Source organism: Trachurus trachurus (assembly GCF_905171665.1).
Source record: "Trachurus trachurus genome assembly, chromosome: 1".
Classification (NCBI taxonomy): domain Eukaryota; kingdom Metazoa; phylum Chordata; class Actinopteri; order Carangiformes; family Carangidae; genus Trachurus; species Trachurus trachurus.
Window position 1 is genome coordinate 8,841,552 of NC_139891.1, and position 25,115 is coordinate 8,866,666.

Consider the following 25,115-nt stretch of genomic DNA (forward strand, 5'->3'; position numbering starts at 1 on the left):
TGAAGAAGAGGGAGGGAAGGACGGCATGAGCGAGAGGAGCAGGACAGCTGACAAGCAGCACCTCTAGTCTAACTGATGCTATATAAAAGAGAGCCAAATGGTGGGTGAAAACAGGAATAAATCCCTGGGTAGCACTCATTGATCTCTCTTGTGGTCTTAAAACGGTCTAAATTTGTCAATAAAACCAGAGCTAAATCTCAAAGGTCTTTCAATTCATTATTCTACTCAATGTTTTCCTTTATTTATTGCCCAGACCAACAGTGCCTCAGCTGCACATCCCTCTGCCCCACTGAAGTTTGAGGGAGAAGATAAGAATAGAGAATTATAGCACAGAGGAAAAAGAGAAAACAGAATGAAAACTATTTGATCTCACTTGACTGAAGGAGTCCAGAAGGATTTTTATATCTGATGTCAGGTATTGGGACTTTTGCAATGGTTGCTCAGGACATGTTTATATGTTACAGGTATGTATGGGCAGCTGAGAAATAGAGATACTCTTATTTTCTTATCTCTTGTTCACAGAAATATTAACTCACTCACTCATATGTTCCTTTGTCTCCTACTGTCTGTGTTTTCATCAGTGTCAATGTTCCTCAGTAACAAGATGGGCCAAGAGACAGAGCCAACCCTGACAGACTGTCACTTTGTGGCAATAAACTTTTTGTCTGTCAATTCTATCTCGCCAGTCGGGAAGGGAGGTAAAATATTGCCTACAGGCAAACTTGGAAGGCTTGTCAAGGGGGAAAACAAAATGACACCTTGTTTGTTTGTAGTTAACGTGGATCCTGCCAACAAACTGTGACAAATTACTCTATTTTCCTCCGATTATTAGAATACCTGGGAGCCAAAAAAGATGAGAAGATTTTTTTTTTCTCATTTAGAATTCATAACACACTTAAAAACAATCCTTTATCTCCCTACCCCAGCAGACAATTAACCCATTTGCTTATCATTTGTTTCGGTGCATGTGGTCAAATGTTATTGTTGACAGGTGGCCATGCTGGTATATTTAAAAGAGAATTGCTGACTGGATGTAACCCAACTATTTAGCCCAGTTCCTGCTAAACCTGTTGCAACAAATATGTATAAATTCAAACTATAGCTTATGCAATGGCACTGCTAGGCTATTACAGTACTTAAAACTAAATTCAAATTATGACTTAGCTACCATGTACTGTAGAGTTAATAACAATGAGAAAAAAAAGACTGAAATAATTTTAAGTTTACACACATTATCCAAGTAATGTAAAGCCTTCAGAAAAAAGCATCCATACAACAACTTTCTTCTTCAGTATTTACTCAGTGCACAGTGACAGACACAGTCATGTGCTGTCTGAATGATGATTGTCATTTACACCGCTTAGTTGCAACAGAAAGTTCTGTTAGGATGCTGACATTGACTCTATTTCTCTAAAGTCTTTTGTTGTTTGATGTTTTCATCATTTTTATTTCAATATATTTATGTGTGATAATGTCAAACTCACCTTAGTGAGATTAAACATGTACAAACAGCGTGACATAAATATTTATCTACTACCCTTATTCATGAAGTTCTATAAAATTTTCATGAGAAAATGTTATATTCATTCATTGTCTTGTCCTGTTTTTAATAGTTAATATTGTGTATGTGTCCAAGACACATTTCCTTGGGGACAACAAAGTCAACCTTCTTGATATAAGCCTGAATTTACTTACTGGTATTTATTTTTTTCCTAAGTATATTTTTGGGCATTTTTTGCAGCGAGGACTGTAGCCTCTGCATATAGGGCGCCTGCTCTACCCACTGCGCCACACGACGCCCCATCAGCCTGAATTTAGTGATTTGATTTAACACCTCACCTTTTCCAGGGAAGAAGCTCCTCTTAGAAAGTAGAGCCATTCCCCATCGGATATTTCACCACGCTGTCTCATGACCTCTATGCACAACATGAAACTGTAGATGAGCTTGTGCTGCTCAAACAGGCCACGCGACACATTGATGTAGGAACTGAGCAAGATCTGATCCAGCAGGATCTGGAGACGCTCTTCCAACACGTCGCTTTGCTCTGACGTCTCAATGGTGGAGTTAAAAACCTAAGAATGGTGAAACAGAGAAATAATTATGTTACATGGGCGCTTAAAGCCTTTTCATTGTGTTTTCTTTCCTGAGACTGGATCTACTGCCTTGCTGTTGTGTATTTTCACAAACAAATTATAGTGAAGATGGCCACAATCCTACAATGCGATATATGTACATTTGTGCAAAATGTGAGTTGTAAAATAAAACCTTGTTACTCTGTCTCACCTGTTTGAAGTATTTTAGTGAGAACTGATACATTGGATCGATCTCTGAGAGACTGGCAACGACGAAGTACAGGACAGAGCCTCGGGTGGCCACGGGCCTGTAGCACTCCCTTGCAGCGTTGATCTTTATCTCAGTAGCCTCTGCCTCCTCCAGACGGTGCTTTATTGCCTCAGACGTCACCTGAGGTAACAGCAAGGACACAGGCTCAGTTCTGGTTTTTGACAGGGGCAATATTTCTTAGACGAACAAAAAACAACATCCACTCTATCTCTTTTTTATCATTCGAAGTGGACGTGTACAGCAATTTGCATTCTAATTTTAATAAGAAAATGCACTGATAAAATCCTTTTTTTTTCTCCATTATGTTGAAACAACTGCTCTTGTAATATCCTTCATTCAGCTCATGGAGGTTGCCAGATTGTTTGTCTACATCCCAGTATTTCACTCCATAATTGACATTTTGTAGAAAGAACATAGACCTGCTGCATTTACTGTATCTTACTGGTAACATAGAGGGGAGTTATAATGATACAATTTTTGATTGCATTGAAAGGTTATGGTAATGATGATAATGAATACACCTTGATATTAGACATGTACAGTGTATATACAGACACAGCCTTGTTCCACATTTACCTTTGACTCCTGGAGAGTCTGAACAAGCTCTTCATTGTCCAGTATATTCCCTTCAGAGGTGAAGAGAAGCTTAAGGATGCGGTCTTCGATGTCTTTCAGCTGATTTCGGTCAGCATTGATGCGCACAATCAGCTGATTCCTCTGTTCCTCAAGTTGTGGACTCTCCAGACCTACAACATCACTGAGGAGGAAGATCGTTGGAGAGAAAATGTGAGGGCAAGAAAAAAAACAAACGAGAAAAGCAAAAAACAAATATCAGCAGCTCAAAAAGACAGAGAACGTGGTCAAACAAGTGCAAAGTGCAAAAAATTGTACTGGGGCAAAGAAAGAGTTACAAAGTGGTTTTAAATGTGAATTACATGTTTTGGATTAGATGCAATAATTTCCATGTGTGTCTATGTACCCAAGTAGTTGGTCCTCCAAGCCTGACCTGGTCACAGTGAAATTAATGATGGTAACTTTGATACAGACCTGAAACAGAAACCAACACTCACATTAAAAAACACACCAAATGGAACCATCAAAAATAAACAGAACACATACAGTATCATTTGTGATTGACAGCCATCATTATTCATTCACAGAGCTAATAACGGAACGTTACGAGACAGAGTTGTTTTCGAGGTAAATTCATGCAAAACCGCTGATGCGTGTTCTCGTCGGGGGCAGTTTTTCGGCAAGCAGTCTCTGCATTTGCCTCGAAAACAACTCCTTCTCGTAAGGTTCCGTTATTATCTCATAGCGTGGCGAATGTCCAGGTCAAAACTTGTCCACGAGAGCTTTTTGGAGTTGTTGGATTGTGTATTTGATGAGTTTGATGAGGGAAACCAAGAAATCCCATTAGCCTCTGTAGCGTAGCTCTGAGCAGCTCACGGCTCTGCTCTGCCATTTTAAAAATAGCTTGCACCGACAGGTAACAAACCTACTCCTAAAACTATAGGGATTATGGCAATGGGCCAATTTGCCAAAATGTTGAACTATCCCTTTCATATCCAATGTGAAGGTTTCAAACACAACTGATTTAAGCTGTCTGGTCTGTCCTCACTCACTGCTTATTTGAATAAACACTGCAATAAAAGCTTTCTCCTGTAGTAAGACAGTAGTAGACAGCTGGGCTGCAATTGTAGGAGAATTCAACATAGAATCTGTGTTACTACATGCTGTAGCTGTTCCTTAAAGCAGAAGTAAGCGATCCGGTCGTTTTGGCTAACTTCTTGTCAGCCGATGGAGTTAGCATCCCCCGCCCTCGTCATGGATCTATTGGTCCTCGTCCCTACGTCACCACATTCACGCGCATCCGTTGGCTGCACACACAGCCCTTCATGCCGTTCTCTCTCCTCATTGGATAAAGGTTGTAGGATACAAGGAAGTATACAGAAGTTTTCTCCTCGGCTTACAGCAGAGCAGAGTGACAGACAGACCCGTGTTTCAGACCAAACACTCTATGTAAGTGATTGCTGTCGGAAGATATAACTATTTAAGACTTATATTAACACAAATGTTCCGCTTACTTCTGCTTTAAACTGTCGCCGCTTAAATTTAGTGATTAGCAGGTACTCTGTACTACTATGTAAGGGTACATTCCACAAAACATACATTTTTTATCAAGCTTCCACATTTTGACCTGATATTGTGCCTCTCATGCACAATGGCTTGCACCAGTAGTGCGTGGCGTCCTTACCTCAGGCAGGTAGTGGGGGTTGGCCATCTTAGTGGTCATATACAATCTGAAATCTTTGTCGTAGTCAATATCTGAGTCTCCAAGTCGGATCAATGTTCGTCCACCAGCCACAAACGTCTGCTTCAACAGGATGGGCTCCAATGCTGGATCAAGGGTCTCCTTCAACTATTCACACAGTACAGGAATACAAGAATATGCAAGCGACTGTCAAATAAAGCTACATAAAAAAGTTAATGGACTAGAAATGTATAATGTCTTTTGACATTATTTAAATATGACATGGGTGGTGTGTCCCTACCTCCTCTAGTAGTACTGGCAAGCCCATGCGAATGGCATTCTCTAAGGTGCGAAGAAAGCTTGGGTCTGTTAGCTTGATCACCTTTAGTCCATGCTTGCCCTCCTTGGAGCGGATCCATCGGTTGGCCTGAGTGTAACAGAAATAACCTCTATCAATTATGATGAAAGGACGACCTCTTTAAGTGAAAAATAACAACAGACAGAGTAAGAGGGGTGGAGGAGGAAAGAAAAACACTCAAGCATGACAGGAGACACTACTAGACTTGTCAGTGGTCAGGACGGAGAGCTTGAGTTACATACAGGCCTGAAAATTCAAACTGTGACAATATTTCCATCCTGTGCATGTTTGTAAGTCTGGGTGAGCTGATCTGTGTCCTTTCTATGTGGGGAAGCTGGACACTGTGTGTGGATCCTGGGGCAGGGATCTGTCTGTGACTTTGTCTCTGACTGTTTCTGACAGTCAACTTCTATTTTGAGAGGTTTCTGTTCTTTGTGCTCTTTCTGCAGCTGTGTAACCAGTATTTTAAAATGAAATCCCAATAAATTCAGAGATGGGAATCTGTTTCATAAAAATGTTATGTACTTGAGTGAATTTAGCAGGTTTTATAACACACTGAGTCAGCAGTGACACAATCTTTCCCTTGAATGTCACGAAGTGTGTAGCTTTATGAAGAACTTTTTCGGAGAAATAAACTTAAAGGGATCGGACCTTACAACTTTCACTTTCACCACGCACTGCTGCAGCATGCGCGCTTCTCTCTCTCTCTCGCTCTGTGTGTGTGAATGCCAATAACAAACAGCGCTATGAGGAGATGAATGAACGGAAGACATGCAGCGGTGTATTTGCGACAATTAAAAAAAAAAATAGAAGGAGCTGTACGTATGAGGAAACACTAGTGTATTTACGCGGATTGAATGGTGTCACAGCTCTCCTCTCGGTGGGGAGAAAAAAAAGAAAAGAAGAAGCTCTGGTCTCGGTCTGCGACACAAACACCACGTCCCGTTACCCGTATTCTCTTGCAGATGCGCCACATGATGCCATTTATGAATCGATAAAAGCCCTATTTTGATCATCATTATGTTTACATTGTGACCACGCAATTTTGTAGTGGTGTCAGATTGTTTAGTGATTATTAATATTTATAAATATAGCGCTCATATGCCTCTGAGACTCTGATGCCTCAAGACGCTCAATATAAAAACACTGTTGACACTCGGGCGGCGTCGAGAAGCTTGTCGGGCTAGCAACGGTAACTAAGGGGGGTGGGGCTTTTGCGGAAGGTCAATTAAAGGTAACAAACCTACTCCTAAAACTTTCTGGATTATGGCAATGGGCCAATTTGCCAAAATGTTGAAATATCCCTTTAACATCGAAAACTCCGTCCTGAAAGATGCTGAACTAAAGCTGTGTTAATGCTGGTTTCTTGGTCACCTGATCCTGAGGGTCAATCATAAGAGGCCAGCGGCGGCCCTCGGTCACCAAGATCCCATTCTCTGTGGACACTGTGTCACGGGGCAGCCCTTCTGTGTTCCACTGGCGGATGGTAAATGGGTGACCCAAAATGTTGATGAGGCTGAAGCTGGAACTGATGGGAATGTTCAGCTCCTGGCACTGTGTCATCCACTGCTCAATTAGCTGGGGATAGGGAGCAAACATGCATTTTTATGTTAGATGTTTTTTTGATTTGCTTGAAAGATTTTGGATGAACTTCTTGCTTTTTTGTAAACTTCACCTCAATTTTTTTTACATAAAAGTCCAGTTTAATACTATTACTATAATAGGAATTACATTTCACATAAGAGATATACATACAATAATAAAGACAATTGGGCCCAGATTGTTTCGTTTGTACTGGCTGGCACTGAGACTCTACACAGAAAGCAGCAGCACCACATCACGCCACCTACCAATTGTCTGTAGTGGGAAGTGAATGCCCCATAGTAGGCTACACAGGCGGCACCGATGAAGACATTTCCAACAACGTTGATGATCTCTTGTTCAAACAGGGCCACACTTTCCTGCCAGCGTATTTGCTCATCACCTAGAGCAGAAGTTAGCTTCCCAGCCCGGGTCAATCGAGCCTGTGTTAAAGCCATGGTTTTAACTGAGGAGGGAAAAGGGTCACAAGGACAGAAACAGGGAATATTAGCTGGCCTTCAATAGATAATGAAACCTGCTTTAATGCTGAGAGATACTACAGGGTACACACTACAGGACAGAGATTTCTACACAACAGAATCAGTTCCCATAGTTTAAGACACAGGTACGAAGCCTTCACCCAAATTCTCCTTCTCATTTATGCTGTTGTCAAACTGTTCCTCTAGAATGCTGATCTGATCCTCCACATCCTGAAGCTTTTCTTGCTTTTCCCTCAGGGTCTCCATGGTCGCATCCAGCTCGCTCTGCATGGATTGTGATTGAAGAAGAGAAAGATGGAGTGCAACATCATTTATACAGCATTTTGACAATATGTGGGCAATTTATCATTGTTAAAAAGAAAAACAAAAGAAGCCAGCAACACTCAGTGTCCTTCTAATCACTTTAATACCTCACTGGTACAGACAGGCTAATCACACAAACTGGTTTGCGGTTTCTTTTTTCTTTTCTTTTTGATTGTTTGATAGCCGAGCACCTCCAGACTTTTTTCTTCTTTTGAGTGTGCGTGCTGTTCCTTCTTCTTCAATTTTTCATTGTTATCATTTAGTTTAATGTACAGTGCTTATGGAAAGTATTCAGACCCCCTTAAAATTTTCACAATTTGTTATGCTGCAGCTTTATGTTATAATCATCAAGCCACATTCAGCACCCCATAATGACAGCATAAACCCAGAATTTTTAGACATTTTTGCAAATTAATTAAAAAAAGAAAAACTGAAATATCACGGGAACATAAGTATTCAGACCCTTTGCTGTGACACTCATGTAGGTCATTTAGGTGCCATCAATTTATTTTGTTCACTTTTGAGATGGTTGACCATTAAGTCATATCCATAAAACAGCCAAGTGTGTATGTACTATATGGGGTAAAACTTATATTCATACTGGACTTCAGGGTACTGACCTGTGCTTTGGCCAGCTTTGCTCTCTTAGGGCCAACTTCTTTGAGAACTCTGCTGTAAAGATCCATGGCTCTTACCCACATACACATGGATTTGCAAGCTCTGGATACCTTCTCCACCTAAGAGCAGGACAAAAATGAAGCATGACATCCAGCATCAGATACTGAGAAACATTATACAGTAATATGTTCCATAATTCAACACCAGGATATACAAACACAAAATCTGCATTGCTCAATTCCGTGGCAAGTGTATGACTAAAATGGAATAATCGAAACTTAAGCAGTTATTTTCCCGTTTCCATTACAACTCTGAAATGTTCATAACTGACAAAGTGTTTGAACTCTAATTTCACCACAATCTGTTTACTCTAAGCCCTACTCCAAAAAAATCAGGTGATAGGACATGAAATCCAAACAAACCTTCTCAGGTATGAAATCAGGGTTGTTGATGTATTTTTGCAGTTTCGACAGGATCTGAGCCTTGATATTGTCCTTGTCATAGTCTGTCAGACGCCTGAGGAAATTGGCATCACCCAGTAATTGCTTGGCGCCGAGCCAGTCAGGTCTGCAAGGAAAAGGCATGATTAAAAAAACCCAAAAACAAAACAGGAAACTCAGAAAAAATCTAATGTTCACTAAATTTCAGTATCACTGTAGCCAGTTTTTGTACATCTGTAGTAGTATATAAGATAGTAAACCTATCCCTGCAAGTGAAAGTTTTATATGTTGTCAGTATGCTCTGGGCAGAACAGTGGGTGGTGAAAGGTTAAAGTAGGATAGGATACAGGGCTACTGCACTGCAGCAGATTATGACTGGTGACATCTAAGAGATAGCAGGGTGCCCAGACATGAGACGGAAAGGTAATCCCCCTGAATGCTGATTAAAAAAATATATGTGATTAAAAAATAGGCCTAAATCTCATACCTTTGGCAGAGACACTGTAAAACAACGGAGAAGATTATGGTAATAATGATAATGACCTTTTTTTTTTTTAAATAACTGAAATAGTGCTGGTGGTTTTCTATGCAAAACATGTCAACACAATTAATATGAACCACGCAGATGAACTAAAATGATTGTGATTGTGATAATGGATCATCAGGATAAATGGAATCAGGATGCTAAAAGACCCATATCTTCTGAGATTGTTTGATATTCTTACTTTTTTTGTTTTCACTTAACCTTGTCTGCCTAAGGATTATCATTTGCCATTCATATTGAGCTAAACACACATAAATATAAAACAGTCTCTTGATGCCTGGTCTGTCCTTAACCCTCTGACCTGTTCCCGACTTGTTCTTCCTTTAGCTCCTCTGTTATGAAACTAGAATGACCACCTCACGGTTGTCTCTGCCACTTAGGCTAGTTACAGATTACATCCCTGTTTATCGAGAGTCATATAAAATATTAAGGATTTGTGTGAAATGTTGCACTAATTGCAATGTGAAGTACAGTCAGTTTAACCTTTGACCTTGTCTAGCCGTGCCTTTCATAACAGGAAAAAAAACAACAGCAACAAAAAAAATGTAAATAGCATTCATCCCCTGATTTGATATACATGTATTTCCTTATATGAATTTGAATGAAATAACATTAGTATGTTTGTTACAAGAGGGGCAGACATAACAGTTTAGAACATCTTTGAGAGAGAAAGGCCTTGTCTTTTTGAAGTAACAAAGAGCACACTGACTTGCAGCCGAGCAGGATGCAGACCGCCTCCATGACAGTCATGACCAGGTCTGGGGGTTTGGTGAACACCTTGATCTCAGAGATGTCAGCCTTGTCGAGAGAGTTAAGAGCCTGATTGGCCCCCTCCAGAGCTGGCAAAGCCTCATCCAGGTCCCTCTGGGCATCATCAGCTATGGCCTGTGTTTCCTCAGCTTTGAACTTGGCTAAAGCCTCATCCTCTTGCACAACTTCACGCACCTGTGGCAAGGATAGATTTTTGAATTATGCGAGTGAAATACACTACAGAAATATCAGAGGGGTAGATGTCATGCTTCATGTGCATCTTATTTATAACTTTATCCAAATATTTATTTTAAGGTTTGACACAATACTACCTTGTATTTCTCTCTCTCTATCTCTCTCTCTCACACACACACACACACACACACACTGACCTTGTCAGCACTCTTCTGGTCGACAGCTAGTCTCTGCATGAGGGCATCGACATCGATAGACTTCTGTTTCAGGACTGGCTCCAGAGCAGACAGCTCCACTTTCATGTTGTCCACCAGGTCATTGGTCTCCAGCAGTTTGGTCAGACCATTCTTCACCCGATCTCTGGCCTATTCATGAACACAACCACAAACATAATGCCCTGTATTATATAGGCTATGTCCCAAATCAGGGCCACATCCTTCAAAGGCTGCATTTGAAGAGCGATTGTGCCACAGACTGTCCCATTTCGAGGGTTTCCTTTAAATGCTGCTGACAAATGTGGCCTTCATTTCCTGGCAATGAAGGGACCAACAAGTGGATCCTTTGTGGCCCTACCGATCACAAGATTCATTTTGTGCCACAACTGAAAGCGAGAAAAAAAAAAAAAAAAAACGGCAGATAGCCACCAGTAAATGTCAGTACTGGATTTCAGCTCAGCTTGCCAGGTAATAGTACAGCTGTTAGACCAAGGACCATTGCAATGCAGTGGTAACAGCTGGCACAGCTGGTGATGCACGGTGTAAAGCCTCAATTGACCAGACTGTCTCATTTCTATTCAGCCCTTCTGGTGCATGAAAGCTACAAAGGATGACACCTTCCTCAGCCGCATCCTCTGAAGAATGCAAACCATGAATTATGACACAGCTATAGTCTTCCCACTGATGTCACGATGACTTGTTTTCACAATTAACCGCAGAATGGTTAATTAATCATCAGCATTCCTCAATACCGTCACTTTACAAAAAAAGGTTATGCCAGAACTATATAGGCAGATGAGTGCAACTTGCATCATGGAATGTAAACAGAGTTACACAACAATCGTGTGTGTAACTTTGCTAATGTTCGGTGCGAGTTGCAGAACAGCGACGTGTGCGAGTGGTAAAGTTTGGTAGAGGAAGACTCATTCCCTCTAAACAAACACTTTAAGTCGATAACGGTTTGCCAGCCTGTAAAACATGCCGCCAAATTAGTAGCAGCTCAGCACGTGTGGGATACCCACCTGGCTTTCCACAGCAAAGTAAAGGTAAATGCACGGTAACTGGGTGAAATTATGTTAGTGTCAGTTTAACGTAATGTAATTGAAATGGTACATTAAGAAATGTTAGTGTGTCATTTGCAAATAACATGTGTGAAAAAACAAACGTGTCTCAAACTTTTTTGATGGATAGTTTCACATGTGTTTTGCTTTGTGTGCAAACATGATTGACACAGCGTGAGGTCGGCCACTTTTTTTTGTCATCGCACAGTTTCGGTGTCGGTGTGCAATGGTCTGAAGACAGACATAATGTGGTCATGAACATAATTTCTCATTTGTTATAGATGACAATTATTGACTTAAATATTTCAAACATTTCCCCTGGAGGATTAATAACTGGTCCTATACTGTATTAATAGGTACTTCAACATTTTGTGTATGTAATTAGTAATGCAATTATATTTTGACACAGTATTTGATTTTACACATTCATAGTGTTGTGAAATTAATGAATGCATAATAATCGTGATAATCGCAATACCGATAATCTCTGACAATAATCGTACCAAGAAAATCTATAATCATGACATCCCTAACTTAATCTATGATGTAAGCCAAAATGCATTTCAGAAGCAGCAAGTTCAAAGATTACTGGCAAAGAATTTCTATCAAAATAGACAACTTATAACTCGTGATGTGATGGTTCAACGTACAAACACCAACTCCTGTCTCTTCACGTTGAGCATGCCCAGGTAGAGGTTGATGAGCTCCAGGTAGGACGTGGGTGTGGTGTAGTATCGGCGTCTCAGCTCAGAGTAGAAACGTTCAGCCATGTCAGTGACGCTGACGTGTATCTCCACGCACATGGCTGAGAAGCTCTGCTTCAGCTCCACACTGCCAAAGTCCACATTCTGGAAGAAGTCCTGAGAGACAGAGAGCAGCGCCTCACGAGGCCACTGGGCACCAGAAGGAACAAGGGAAGAGAGGTAAGTAGAGACACGGAGCAGCAGAAGGAAGGCATTAACATTATACAGGGTATAGTTGTGAAGAGGTTCAACCAAGATGTTAAAGGGGTAGTTCAACATTTTGGCAAACATCATTTTGCCATAATCCCTATAGTTTTAGGAGTAGGTACGTTACCTTTAATTGTCGGTACAAGCTATTTTTAGAATGGTGGAGCAGAGCCGCGAGCTGCTCAGAGCTATGCTACGGAGGCTCATGGGATTTCTTGGTTTCCCTCATCAAACTCATCAAATACACAATCCAACAACTCCAAAACGCTCTCATGGACAAGTTGTGTGACCTGTACAATCACCACGCTATGAGATAATAACGGAACGTTACGAGACAGAGTTGAGACTGCTTTCCGAAAAACTGCCCCGGAAGGGAACGCGCATCAGCAGTTTTGCATGAATTTACCTCGAAAACAACTCTGTCTCATAACGTTCCGTTATTATCTCATAGCGTGGTGAATGTGCAGGTCACAGCTTGTCCACCAGAGCGTTTTGGAGTTGTTTTGTAGTTTTGTGTATTTGAAGAGTTTGATGAGGGAAACCAAGAAATTCCATGAGCCTTTGCCAAAATGTTGAACTATCCCTTTAAATACTGCTACTGCTTCTACTACTACAGTTAATAAAACAGGAGTTGAAACAAAAACTCAGCATGCAAACAGAAGGCAAATATAATGATATGAATTGTATTTATTTAGTTAGTTAGTTAAAATAGGAACAGTGCATATTAATGAACATTTATATGAAAATGTCAGATTCTAGCCATAGGCTGATTTCTATCCATAGTCCCTAGGCAGGTTGATGTCAAAATTCAAGTGAGTGGAAAGAGATGACATTTTCAGTCTAAGCGTGAGGAGCAGCAGTGTGATGGGAATGTAATGCAGATGAGCATACCTGCACAAACCAGTCAATGGTGCAACAGCTGACCAATGAAGGGAACATTCGACAACGGGACCTGAAGGCATCACCCACTGGACTCATACACAGCACTATGTGTAGCTTCTTCCGTACAAGAGAAATAAAATACTGGAACACCTGAAGGCATCAACACACACACACACACACACATGAAAATGCAGAGATGGTTCTGTAACTGTGAGGTTTGGTCAAAGCAAGCAAAGAACAAGGATTATGTTTTCTTGCAGCTCACATTAGGACACTGACTTTAACTGACAGCTCCTGCCCAGAGTCTATGACTACTTTGGTCCACTGTGTTAATGCGTGTTGTGTCTGAGATGTTATGTTGTGTCTGAAATGTTATGTAAGTGCTTAATTACCTTTAAGCAACTCACAGTGGTCAGTTAGTTGCACTTCTTACTGCAGTTTTGGTGAGCTTATGATTTAATTCAGCACCCTAAATGTTACAGGGGCATTGGTGGTGTTGGTTTATGCTGGTCAATTCAAATCTCTGTGTGAGGACTCTGTGTTGCCATTGGTGACAGTAAATTGGCCTCAGAGTCAGCCCCTTTCAGTTGTGGGTGCCCTCAGGGATCAGTCCTCCCTAACAGGCTGTTCCCCCTGTTGAAAAGCTGAGCTCACTGTCTTCTGGCTGTAGCTGCACATGTTCAGTACAGAATGAAAGTGGGATCAATCATCTCAGCTAATTCTTGGCAAGAAAGCAAATAACCACATTTAACCAAATGTCAGACTGTCTTTTTAAGTGCATAATAAGTCTTAACCTTGAGCAAACCACTGTCCTTACGGGAATCCATTGGAATCAATTAGAAAAAAAGACACCCTCTAGACATCTGCATTACTTAGATTAAAAATATCAGTCCGGACAGTCATTATTTTGTCCTCTTTCAAAAGTCTCATTTCCATACATTTCATGGAAATTTGAAAGACAGTCTTAATTAACTTAGTGGTTCAAATAAAACAAATTATATCAATAAAAGCTACAAAATGAAACTGGTATACAAAAAATATCACTAACAAGCAGAGACACAGATGAACACAATTTTGGCAATTTTCCACCTGCATCACTTTCATCAAATCCATCTGTTTGTGGCAAATACACCCATCAAGGTAACATTATGAGCACTGGCAGGTGAAGTGAATAACAGTGAATAACACTTCACCATGGCACCTGTTAGTGGGTGGGATGTATTAGGCAGCAGGTGAACATTTTGTCCTCAAAGTTGATGTGTTAGAAGCAGGAAAAATGGGCAGTTTAAGGATTTGATCCAGTTTGACAAAGACGACTGGGTCAGAGCATCTGAAAAGCTGCAGCTCATGTGGGCTGTTCCCAGTCTGCAGTGGTCAGGATCTATCAAAAGTGGTCCAAGGAAGGAGCAGTGGTGAACAGACCAGCTAGTGTTGTTCAACCTGCTGAATACGTTTATGCTGGATCTGATAGAAAGGTGCCAGAAGATACAATGTTTCAACTGCTCAACTGACCTGGCTCTTATTTGAGATATGGGACAGGACTGTTTAAAAGAGTAAGAACCCACCTTTTAAAAACTGGTTTTTAATCTGTAAATTAAACATGTCTAATTTTCTGTTCTTCTATCCTATCTCATTTCATATCTCTTTTTGATCTTCTACATTGTTTTTGTATTTTAATTGTGTTGTTATTTTTATGTAAGCGTCTTTGAGCACTTGTAAAAGTGTGTTATAAAATTTATTATTTTTATTATAAGGTAAGGTCGAAAACCCAGGTTGGGTTGGACCACACAGGCTTCCCTTTTTTTGTCTACGTTCGGGCCGTGAATTAACGCTCGTGAGTCTGACCGCATCGGATCCAGGCTTCAACACCAATGGGTCGGATTGCATTTAAATTTTGAGGCTTGACAACTCTAGCACAAAGGATGCAGCTTAGAAACTGCTCAAATGGGCGATCGTGGGCTTTGAGAGGTTTTGTATATTCACAAGAACTTGCAGAAAATAGAAATAATTGAGACCTGCTTTTATTGGCTCAAACCTGTAGACAGGTCCAGCCAGTATAGGGGACCGGCATCTATTTGAGACTTGGCTTTTATTTAAAACATTTACAGTACTGAACTACGTCTTTACTACCGGAATACGTTATTGCGACTGAACATACCTCATCCCTGTTTTCCTCACTGAGTCCCGCCTGTTTGGCTTTAGGGCGAGTGGCAGCCAGGACTTGTTCCAACTCATCTTTCTCAAAAAGGTTGGGCACCTCACCAGAGTTTAGCATGTTATTGATGTCCTCCAAAAATTCCTCCACCACAATCTACAACAGGCAAGAGAAAGTTGATAGCAATATTAATACCAGGATTGTGCAAGTAGTGGCCTCTTTCACATCAGCCTTCTTCATACCTGAGTGTCCGTAAACAGGAAGACCATGTCTTTGCCCTCCAAACCAGCCATCTTGTAGAGCCTCCTCAAGTCCTCATGGAAGCTGTCGTAATTGTAGCCGCGGCTCAGCTCGATCTCAAAGCAGCGGTACCCGCAAATGTGAGATGCTAACCGAGTGAGTGACTGTTTGCCTGTTCCTCCCACCCCTACCAGCAAGGAGTTGCCTCTCTCTTGGCGAATCATACGGGCGATCCTGTAGGATGAGAGGCCACATCAGAGACAACACTAGTAACAACAAGAAAATACAAATAATATAATATTAAAATAATAAAATATAGTAGTATTAGTCAACTAAAGGCAAAATCTGACGAATCAGATTCAGCTATGAAAATCCTTAGTGGAGGACGTCCCTATAGTAAGTATTGAATGGCGCCATCACTAAACTTATGTATCGTGTCATCATGGGTAGGCTGTACAGTGTGGGAATAAAGGTTGAATTTAATTTATACAAACTGTCACAACATTACTGATTATCATACTGACGGAAATCTGCTTGGACACACTTAAAGTAAAAGAAATAAAAAGACAAAATGTGTAATAAATGAGAGAATAAATATATAAATAAGTAAAAAAAAAAAAAAAAAGCAACTACTGTACAAGTAAAAACAAAGTAAAATACTGTAAAATAAATATAAAATTCAGATGAAAGCTAGAATAAAAGATAGGTTTTGTGCTTCAATCGCCAAAGTTTTCAGTGTGTATGTGCCAGATAAACAGTGCTATTGCACAATTACAAATACGGTAAATGTGAGAAACTCAGTGGTGCAAGTTTGCACGTACACACCTGGAGACATGCTCGATGGCATCCTGGAAGAAAACCAGTTTTGTCTTCTTGGAAAAGGTCATGTTGTAATCATCGAGGTAGTCCTGGAGGACAGTCTGAATCTTATTTATGTCTGTCAGGTCCTCATACAGACGATCCTCTTTCTCTGCACCAACCTACAAGGATTTATGAGAAGGACGGAATAAAAGCTGTGAGGTGTAAACAATGAAATCAAACGTTTTCTGAACCTATCAAACACTTTCTTTATGAAGAACTGACCTTGATGAAGTCTCCAAATATGATAGGCTGAGTCACAAAGTATGATGGCTCCAAACTAATATCAAAATATCTCACTAGAAAAAAGAAAGAATACTGGTCAAAAGATGAGAGTTCTTTGACTAGTAAAAATGTGAAAAAAAGGTGAAAGTGCAGTACAGTAATATGAAGTGCAGTGTGTAGGATTCAAACAGGTTGTGTCTTTAAAACATGAGAGCTCTCACTTACTGGCTATCTCACAGACGATGGTGTTGAAATACATCTTGTCTTGGCTGTTAATGAGTCGGTCATGGAACACTCGCTGACACTCGTGGCAGAAGAGACGGAAGATCTGGTTCTTATCTCTCACCTGACTTGATTCACACTGCAATATGCCTGAAAATAAAGAGAGAAAAATATCACTTTGAAATCAATATGGAATTACTGCGATAACTTAAGCTCAATGTGATGAAAAAAGGAGATGATGAAAATTGCTCAAATAAAATGTAAAAGAATGCCACAATATGTTGTATATCCTATAAGACGGGAGAAGGGGGCACTGGTTTATTAACCCTCATCAACAGTGTTGTATATAATGGGCACTCCGATTGAGTAATGCATTTAGTCTATGTTGAACAAGCAGCGTGTAGAAAACAGTGGTAGAAGTCACTTCTGTTCATCCTCATGCTCTGATGATGCCTGCTGGCTAGGAGGAGGGAGGGACAGACGGAAAGGAGGCAGCGCGGGGGTGATGGTGCAGACGATTTGGAAGCATGAGGCTGAGACACAGCTTATAAGTGTTGGTAATGTGGCTAAAAGAGATAAATGAATCTTGTGCCCTGGATGGTAAAGAGCTGCTAAACAAAGATTTACACCTTCTCTGTATCCATCAGTCAGCAAACCCAAAGTTTGGTTTGTGCTGTTTAGGAAAAGAGATGTTGTACAAACTTTATACCAGAGCTTCATGTGTTTCAATTCTAATGCATATTTTCCTTTGTCTCTTGTGTTTATGTTTACCTCTTCATGCATAACATTTTTAAAACTCAACCAAATGCAAATATTGTAGATATATGCTTTCTGTTGGTGCTGTCATTCTGGAACGACTCAAGGCCATTAGTCGATAGCAGATGTAACAACAGAAACCGTCCTTTGTCCTAGACATCAAATGAGTTCCGTGCCGGTGCTACAAACAATTTGTGTGATCATGTCTCACCTTGGACGCACTTGGAGAGGTCCCTGAGATTGAATACATAGTGGGACTTTGCTGGAGTGGGCAGCAGATCCAAACTTAAGCGGTCGTATATCTCCACAGCTGCATTCACAATCTGTCCGGCACAGTCCTTCACTGCTTGGGCAAAATCACTGAGGAAACCGTTGAGGATGGCCTGAAGGAAGGATGGGAAAGGAAAAGAGTTTGTATCAAGCATGAAAGAAGAAATTAAGTGTGACTTGAGAAAATTTAAGCAGTGGCAGAAATGGAGATATGGGACAGTGAGAGAGCTAGAGTAGGAGTGAGATATGATAGAGCTTTAAAGCTGTAAAAGCAGATGTGACAACTCATTAAGAGTAATATTATTTTGTACATTGATTGTGAGTCTGTTGTGAGTGCGAGTGTGTAGATGCACGTGTTTATCCTGACAGTGAAGATCTGTTTGAGGCTCTGCTCTGAGGGCGTGGGCAGACACAGTATGGTGAAGTGGCGGATGAATCGGGGGGTCACAGGGTTGCGTCCTCCGCCCGGAGGAGCACACGCTGATGCAATGGTCATTTCCTGCGGGAAGGGAGAAAGTTAGAGTATGCCACTATTTCTAGTTTCGGATTGGATTTTTGAAAATCCAGAATTATATAAAATATTATTGTGACGTCGGTGTTCACATGGCAAAAGTAACATTTTATGAAGAGTTCTTGAGATGATGTGATCACGGGGTCAATATCATGTTTTGTGAGGTCACCATGGCCTTAACCTTTGATCTTTAGCTACCAAAATCTAATCAGTCCATCCTCACGTTGAGACCTTTAATGTTTGTGGCAAAGTTTAATAGGCTTCATTAAGGTGTTACTGTGATGCTGTACTCAATTAAATGTGATGATGAACTGATGGACAACACAGAAACAATATAATGGTGCTTTTCCACTACACAGTCACGGCACGGTACGGCTCGGTTTAGGTGCTTTTCCATTACAGCTGAGTTCTTCATAGTTCCTCCTCAGTGGGGGCAGGGGTCGTCATATCACGGCCGTGTCGTCTCTCTCTCCTTTTTCAATCCTCTCGTCAGCTCCAAACTCACTCGCCTGCACCTCGATTACGGACCACAGCGTGGTTTTCCTCACAGCATCATTTAACTCACATAAAAGAACAACAACAGTCTCAGTAGAGATCAGTGGGCGCTGTTGTCGGTGTGTTTTCAACATTAGCGGGTTTGATTCTCATGTCGGAGGTTGCGCGCGTGACTCTTCCAGTGACAGCGCTCTGGCCAATCAGTGGAAGGCAGTCAGTCCACTGACGTCATATTTTAGTATCGCTTCCGCTTGCTTGGAACCCGGGCTGAGGCGCTACCAAAAAAGTACCAGGTACCAGGTACTAGGGGCTAGTGGAAAAGCAAAAAAACTGAGTAGAGCCGTGCCGTACCGCGCTTGTGGAAAAGCGCCATAAGTCCTAGGCACAACAAAATATGAAAGGAGTGAAAATATACACAACATGTTTCCCATATGTAAATTCATCAGCTGTCTCCAGTGCTAAGCAGCAATGTTACCACTGCTGTTCTGAAGCCTGTCCTTCCATTATCAGGACCACTAAAACATAAAAAATACACCTGATTCCTTAAATATGGTACCATTTGCTCTCCAATCAAATAACAGACAGCACTGCCTGAATGTTCTGTATATGTGTTATGTTGTCTTTCTGTTGTGCACTGCGTTTTATCACTCAAGATTAATCTGAACACACAGGTGTGGTTTCTGCTTATGTTCACTCCAGCCAAACAAGTACATATCTGCACACCAACACACACACAGCACACATACTAAACTATGATACAAGACATTACATACCATCCACAGGTCACACAAAGTGTTTTGTTGTATCAAATAAGTTCATGCAAGGATTTTCCTGCAGTTGCTGAATACAAATATGGGTCTGCAACAACGTTAATCGCGGCAAAAACTCACAGGCACACAAGATAAATGTGTTTCTCATATAAATGGACAGTATTCATTACTCTCACTGGAAGGCAAATTAGACTTATGCTGACTGAGTAAAAAAAACAACTAAAGAATACTTTTTCCACTTAACAGAAAACTCAACAAACCCTAGACATTACAAAATCCTGTTTACAAAAAATTGTTGTTTGCAGTCCTCCAGAGTCAGAGAACAATAAAAATATTGATTTTATCTGTGTGTATCGACCACAGCTTCTGCATGACTGCAAAAAAGACAGATTGGATGTTGCTTTTCAGTAACTCCTCAAGTGTCTTGTTTGCAGGCCGGTGTTCTGTACTGTGTTTGGCATGTGTGTACGTAAACAAAAAACTAGAGCCTGAAGCTTACAAGACGTTAACAGACTGAGGGTATAGTCTGATCAACAACAGCTGGTTTCAGTAACCACTATGAGGTTCATCTGCTCTGAATAATGATTGAAAGCTGCATTTACTGTTCTGTTTCCTATAAACATATCTATAGGAAACTGCATAAATAGCCACCTGTGGAACTTCGAGCAGTCGAAATCAGCTCGAAGCACACACATCGTCACGGCAAATGAGCAGACATCATTTGTGCATTCGTACCTGGATCTTCTTCCAGAAGAATTTAGCTCTGTCATAGAAGCCAGAAAAATCTTGGAACTGTCTCAGGAGCTCTATTGGGGGCTGAGAGCCATAACTGTCCAGCTTAGGCATATTCAAGTCATCAACAAAGACAACTAATTTCTTGTTACCAGGAGCACCTGCAGGAACAAGGAAAAAAAATATGAGACTGGGTAAGGATTAACAGATTTAACACTGACAGTTAAATAAATGGCCACAATGCTGATTTGTAGGTGGACTGAAGAAGTGGGAAGTGAACAGAACAAAGTAAATGAACAAAATTACCAGTGTTGCATGTTTTGGCTCATTTATACATAACTGATTACCTTTTTTTTTAGTTTTGGGATTTCCTACATATAGCATGTGACTACGGTAGTTGCACAGCAGTGTAGCTGTGAGCCAAAACTGTTTCAGCCGTTCTTAACTGGTGTGTTGCTGTAGCGCAAAATGATGTAAACCAATAGAAGCTACATCATGTGATCCAGATGTTATCCCTATAGATGCATAATAAACAAGTGTGGCTGCAGTGGTAGCTTTGGCTTTAAAAATGGTTAAAACTGGGCCATCTTGACCATGTTGACTGTATACATATATAGTACTTTTACGAGTCCCTGCTGTCTACTACAGTGGTATGCAGATGATGTGTACCAGCATTAAGTCAGCAGTAATGGATTATATGCATGACAGGTACGCTTCTTTTTCTGGGGTTACGAGTAAAGTTATTGCCTCAAATAAAGTTGTTATCCTACCCAGGATATTTTTCCTCTTTTTCTCCAGTTTGGACTCAATGATCTCCTGTACGCACGCGGAGGAGGTCTGAGCAGAGAAGGTGACGTAGATGGGAAGGTATCCCGCCTTTGCCTGGATACTATTAAGAAGGCCCCGAGCCACCACAGACTGCAAGGGAGAGACACACAGAAATGATTTGATAACGGTGACACCAAAAGCCTTGTGTTCATCATGTTTTAGAGTCTACACTATCTGTGAGGATCAAAGCTCAGCGATCACTCATCACTGTGGTGTTGAAAATGTATTCTACAATGACCTTAGTATTTATTGTTTAGTCTATAGTCTGAATAGCAGCAGTTAGCTTCAGTTCATGTTTATGGTTTTAGTATGTATTGCTGATATTAATTTCAATTTTAAAGGGATAGTTCAACATTTTGGCAAATTGGCCCATTGCCATAATCCCTATAGTTTTAGGAGTAGGTTTGTAACCTTTAATTGTCGGTGCAAGCTATTTTTAGAACGGCGGAGCAGAGCCGTGAGCTGCTCAGAGCTATGCTATGGAGGCTCCGTTATTATCTCATAGCGTGGTGAATGTGCAGGTCACAACTTGCCCACCAGAGTGTTTTGGAGTTGTTGGATTGTGTATTTGATGAGTTTGATGAGGGAAACCAAGAAATTCCAATAGCCTCCGTAGCGTAGCTCTGAGCAGCTCACGGCTCTGCTCCACCATTCTAAAAATAGCTTGCACTAACAATTAAAGGTAACGAACCTACTCTTAAAACCATAGGGATTATGGCAATGAGCCAATTTGCCAAAACGTTGAACTATCCCTTTAAACATGTTTTCATTATATCTTGTTACAGTATCTATCTCCAAATTTCAAATTTAGAAATTGCCCATAGTACATGTACATTGGTCCCTGCTGCTGCCATCCGACAAAGATAACCTGTAGTAGACTATCTTATTCCAAGACTTATACTGTACATAAGGATGGTGTGTCTGTGTATCCATGGATCACGGACAAGCTAATCTTTTGTCACCTTTTCAAAATTGCAACAAAAGTGACAGAGTGCCCTTACTGCATTCAAACTGTCTAGGAAACCTCACCTTGCCTACTCCAGTGTCACCAGTGAAGAGTACTGAACGTTGCACAGACAACAGTTTCTCCATCAGGTATCCGTAGCGGACAGTGTCGGTGGTGGGAACCAGTATTTCAAAAAACGGCTGCTCTCTGTCGTATTTAAATGGAGGGATTATTGTCCCCCATTGCACCAAACGCTTGTTGTTAAAGTTCATGTACATGTCCCACAGGGTGTCACACTTTGGAAGCTATGCAGGAAGGACAGAAGAATGCAAAATAATTAACATAGCACTTACTTGAAATAAAATTCTATGTAATGTGTGAAAAAACCTTAGAGATCTGATATTATGAAAAATCACTGTATTTTGTTGCTTATTGCTTTTGATTGTAAGTTACGTAAGTTTTCTTGTGACATGTGACTTGTATATAAATTCCCTATTTGGAAGGATGTGGGATGATCTAGATGATTGTCTGCTGTCAAGGAAGGTTGTGGTTCCCAAGATGATGAGTTTCCTCATCACCAGCTTAAACATTCTCTAGAATTTCTACTGTTAGATCTTGAGAACTGACCCTTTAAACGGAGAGCTGGTCCAGTAAAAAGCCTTAGTAAAAGGGGCTAACTAGCGGGGATCTAACACTGCCTTTCTTCACCATTTAGTCACTTGCTCATTGCAACTTCACCTAAGTGAGCTACTGTATGTTCCAAGCCTGCTGTGTTTTTATCTCTGTCAGTAAGACACTTCTTTAATCATCTGCCTCTACTGCTAGAGAAGTCAAACCTCTCAAACAATTATCTTCCCATTTCCTGCTGGGATCCTGCTGCGCTGAAGGGCTCATAACATAACCCTCCACCCTACAGTATTTCATCGAAAAGGTCTGCACCTCATTCTTCACAAATAAAAATTATTTCCATCATACTGTAATCAATGATTCAGAATTATCTAAAGATGGCAATATGACGATATGCAATGGACTTTTATACCTTTGGCAAATACGTTTTTTTTTAAATCTGATTTACCTTTCCAATATGTTTCCTGTAATACCACTGAGGATATCACTAAGTATAAAATGGATGCGCTTTCTGAATGTCTTCATTTCGTGTGTCTGATATCATATAAGAGCATAATCCCCTTTCAGATTAGCTGTGCTACAGATGGATACAGCCAGTGTCAAGTGTACTTCAGAGCAACATGTAATATGTATGAGCTAACCTTCAGGCCTTTTCACATATTTGATGGTGATACCAGAAAATGTGCATGCAAATGGATTTGACACTCAGTTATATGGCTGAGAGACAAGATTTTCTTTCTGTGGCAACAAATAGTTGTAACAGCAAAGCTGGAAATCCGAGACATACTTGTAAGATTTTGTCTGTGTGTATGTGTGTTATTAAAATACATGGTGTCTGCAAATGCTCCTATATTGTGCAAAAACCTGTCATGCAGTTCATCTATTTCTGTATCATTCTCTGGATGGGTGTGCACATAAATACCTTAATGTTGTTCTTTTCAACCTGCTCTCTAACAAAGGTCTCGAAAGCCTCCTGGTGAGAACCGGTCAGGTTGCCGCCTACTGCCCATAGGTAGCAAAATATGAAGGTCTGACATAGCACTTGGTTAAGATTCTTGGAATCCTGAAACCAACACAAATAGAAAAGGAAAAGTGCAAATAAGCTTGTTCACTGAGTGATATCGTGGTTCAAAATACAGTACACACAGTGTCAAGTATGTTGTCAAGTATGGAATGTTTTTGCCGCATCAATTAATCTGTAGGGTTTTAGTGTAAGTGGATATTGTGCAAAACTGCAATGAACTGCACTAATAGATTGTGCGACATCATCTGAAATAGACTGAAGTCAAGTGGCTGTTTGTTGTTGTTTAAAATACCATTTTCAGGTCTGGTCCTCCTTCGCCAAGCAACAGTGCCTCCAACAGGAAACACAGAGTGGTGACTTTACTGATATCCACCTGGCGCATCACCTGAGTACAATACTTCACCACATACTGGAGACCCGTCTCTACATAGTACTCAAACATCTCCAGCAAGTATGTACGCACTGGGTCCGGGAGCTGGAGGGACAGCACAGATAAGAAAAGAGAGTTGATTAGATGGCTGCAGGTAAAAGAGGGTAGGATTACAGTATGCATTGATCTTTGTGAAAACCCTTTTTTAATTTAAGCAAAATAATCTTCACAGGTACCCAAGATGCTGGTTTTTAAGAGTTGGACTAGACAGAGGGCAATTAAGAGCTACAATAAATATGGGGCACGCTCTCTCTGTCTTTCCTGGAGACACAGTGCGTGACAGACTCCCTCAGTTAAAGCAGTTAAGTGGAAATCAATACAAAAGTAATTCAAAACTAATTATCTAATTCTAAAAACTCCAAAAAGTGTAATCAAAGTTATCCCTAACAAAGTAAAATACAAACCTTAAATTAAGAAAAGCTGTAACAGAACGCTCCTTGTTAAAAATGAAAATGGGAGGAGGAAAAACAAGGGAGATAACTACAGCAACAAATTATTCAGATGTAATCAGAAACATACACTGTCAACAGAGTGAAAAGACATTAGGGCAGTGATATACAACAAGAGGGAGAACATTATAAGTTTATAGGAGAGATGACCCACTCTCAGTGTAGTTCTGAGTCATCCTTAAAGACTCAGGGCTGATGTTGCAAGCTCTAAACTTTGATGTGATGTGCTGTCATCAGAGTTTATGCTGATGCTGAAGTTCTACTACTTCTAATGACTGAAAATGAACATTACCATTCATATACTAGTGCTCACACAGTCAGGGGAAGTCAGCCACGGTTTCACATTAAGTGAATACAAGAGCAAAGATGGGGGCCGATGAAACAGTAGTCGGTGATGTAAAGAGTTTCAGTGGAACTTAATGTTTATATAAAGGCAGTAACTATGACCTGACAGGAAATGTGATACAACCTGTTTATACTGTACTGTACCTATGGTGTGCATCAAATAACACTGATCTGTGAGACCATGTTGCATGCAAATATAATTACAGTATTATAATCAATCTCTGCACAGATCCTCTA

At 40.6% G+C, this 25,115-nt stretch overlaps 1 protein-coding gene across 1 annotated transcript in view; it reads right to left on the reverse strand.

The window, feature by feature from the left end:
• The window catches only part of dnah6 (dynein, axonemal, heavy chain 6), a gene marked incomplete at both ends in the record, with an annotated part of 64,523 nt that overhangs the window by 18,573 nt on the left and 20,835 nt on the right, over positions 1-25,115 (reverse strand). Inside the window, 27 exons of the mRNA XM_083982107.1 lie at positions 1,840-2,073; positions 2,285-2,464; positions 2,921-3,101; positions 3,324-3,391; positions 4,602-4,766; positions 4,900-5,025; positions 6,331-6,534; positions 6,807-7,003; positions 7,178-7,301; positions 7,961-8,077; positions 8,381-8,525; positions 9,652-9,887; positions 10,085-10,252; positions 11,814-12,056; positions 13,005-13,145; positions 15,154-15,306; positions 15,393-15,624; positions 16,216-16,370; positions 16,474-16,547; positions 16,699-16,845; positions 17,663-17,834; positions 18,089-18,220; positions 20,233-20,390; positions 21,000-21,147; positions 22,087-22,308; positions 23,553-23,693; positions 23,947-24,129. Coding sequence (XP_083838233.1) covers positions 1,840-2,073; positions 2,285-2,464; positions 2,921-3,101; positions 3,324-3,391; positions 4,602-4,766; positions 4,900-5,025; positions 6,331-6,534; positions 6,807-7,003; positions 7,178-7,301; positions 7,961-8,077; positions 8,381-8,525; positions 9,652-9,887; positions 10,085-10,252; positions 11,814-12,056; positions 13,005-13,145; positions 15,154-15,306; positions 15,393-15,624; positions 16,216-16,370; positions 16,474-16,547; positions 16,699-16,845; positions 17,663-17,834; positions 18,089-18,220; positions 20,233-20,390; positions 21,000-21,147; positions 22,087-22,308; positions 23,553-23,693; positions 23,947-24,129 — 4,446 coding nt within the window. The remainder of the gene's footprint in view (positions 1-1,839; positions 2,074-2,284; positions 2,465-2,920; positions 3,102-3,323; positions 3,392-4,601; positions 4,767-4,899; positions 5,026-6,330; positions 6,535-6,806; positions 7,004-7,177; positions 7,302-7,960; positions 8,078-8,380; positions 8,526-9,651; positions 9,888-10,084; positions 10,253-11,813; positions 12,057-13,004; positions 13,146-15,153; positions 15,307-15,392; positions 15,625-16,215; positions 16,371-16,473; positions 16,548-16,698; positions 16,846-17,662; positions 17,835-18,088; positions 18,221-20,232; positions 20,391-20,999; positions 21,148-22,086; positions 22,309-23,552; positions 23,694-23,946; positions 24,130-25,115) is intronic.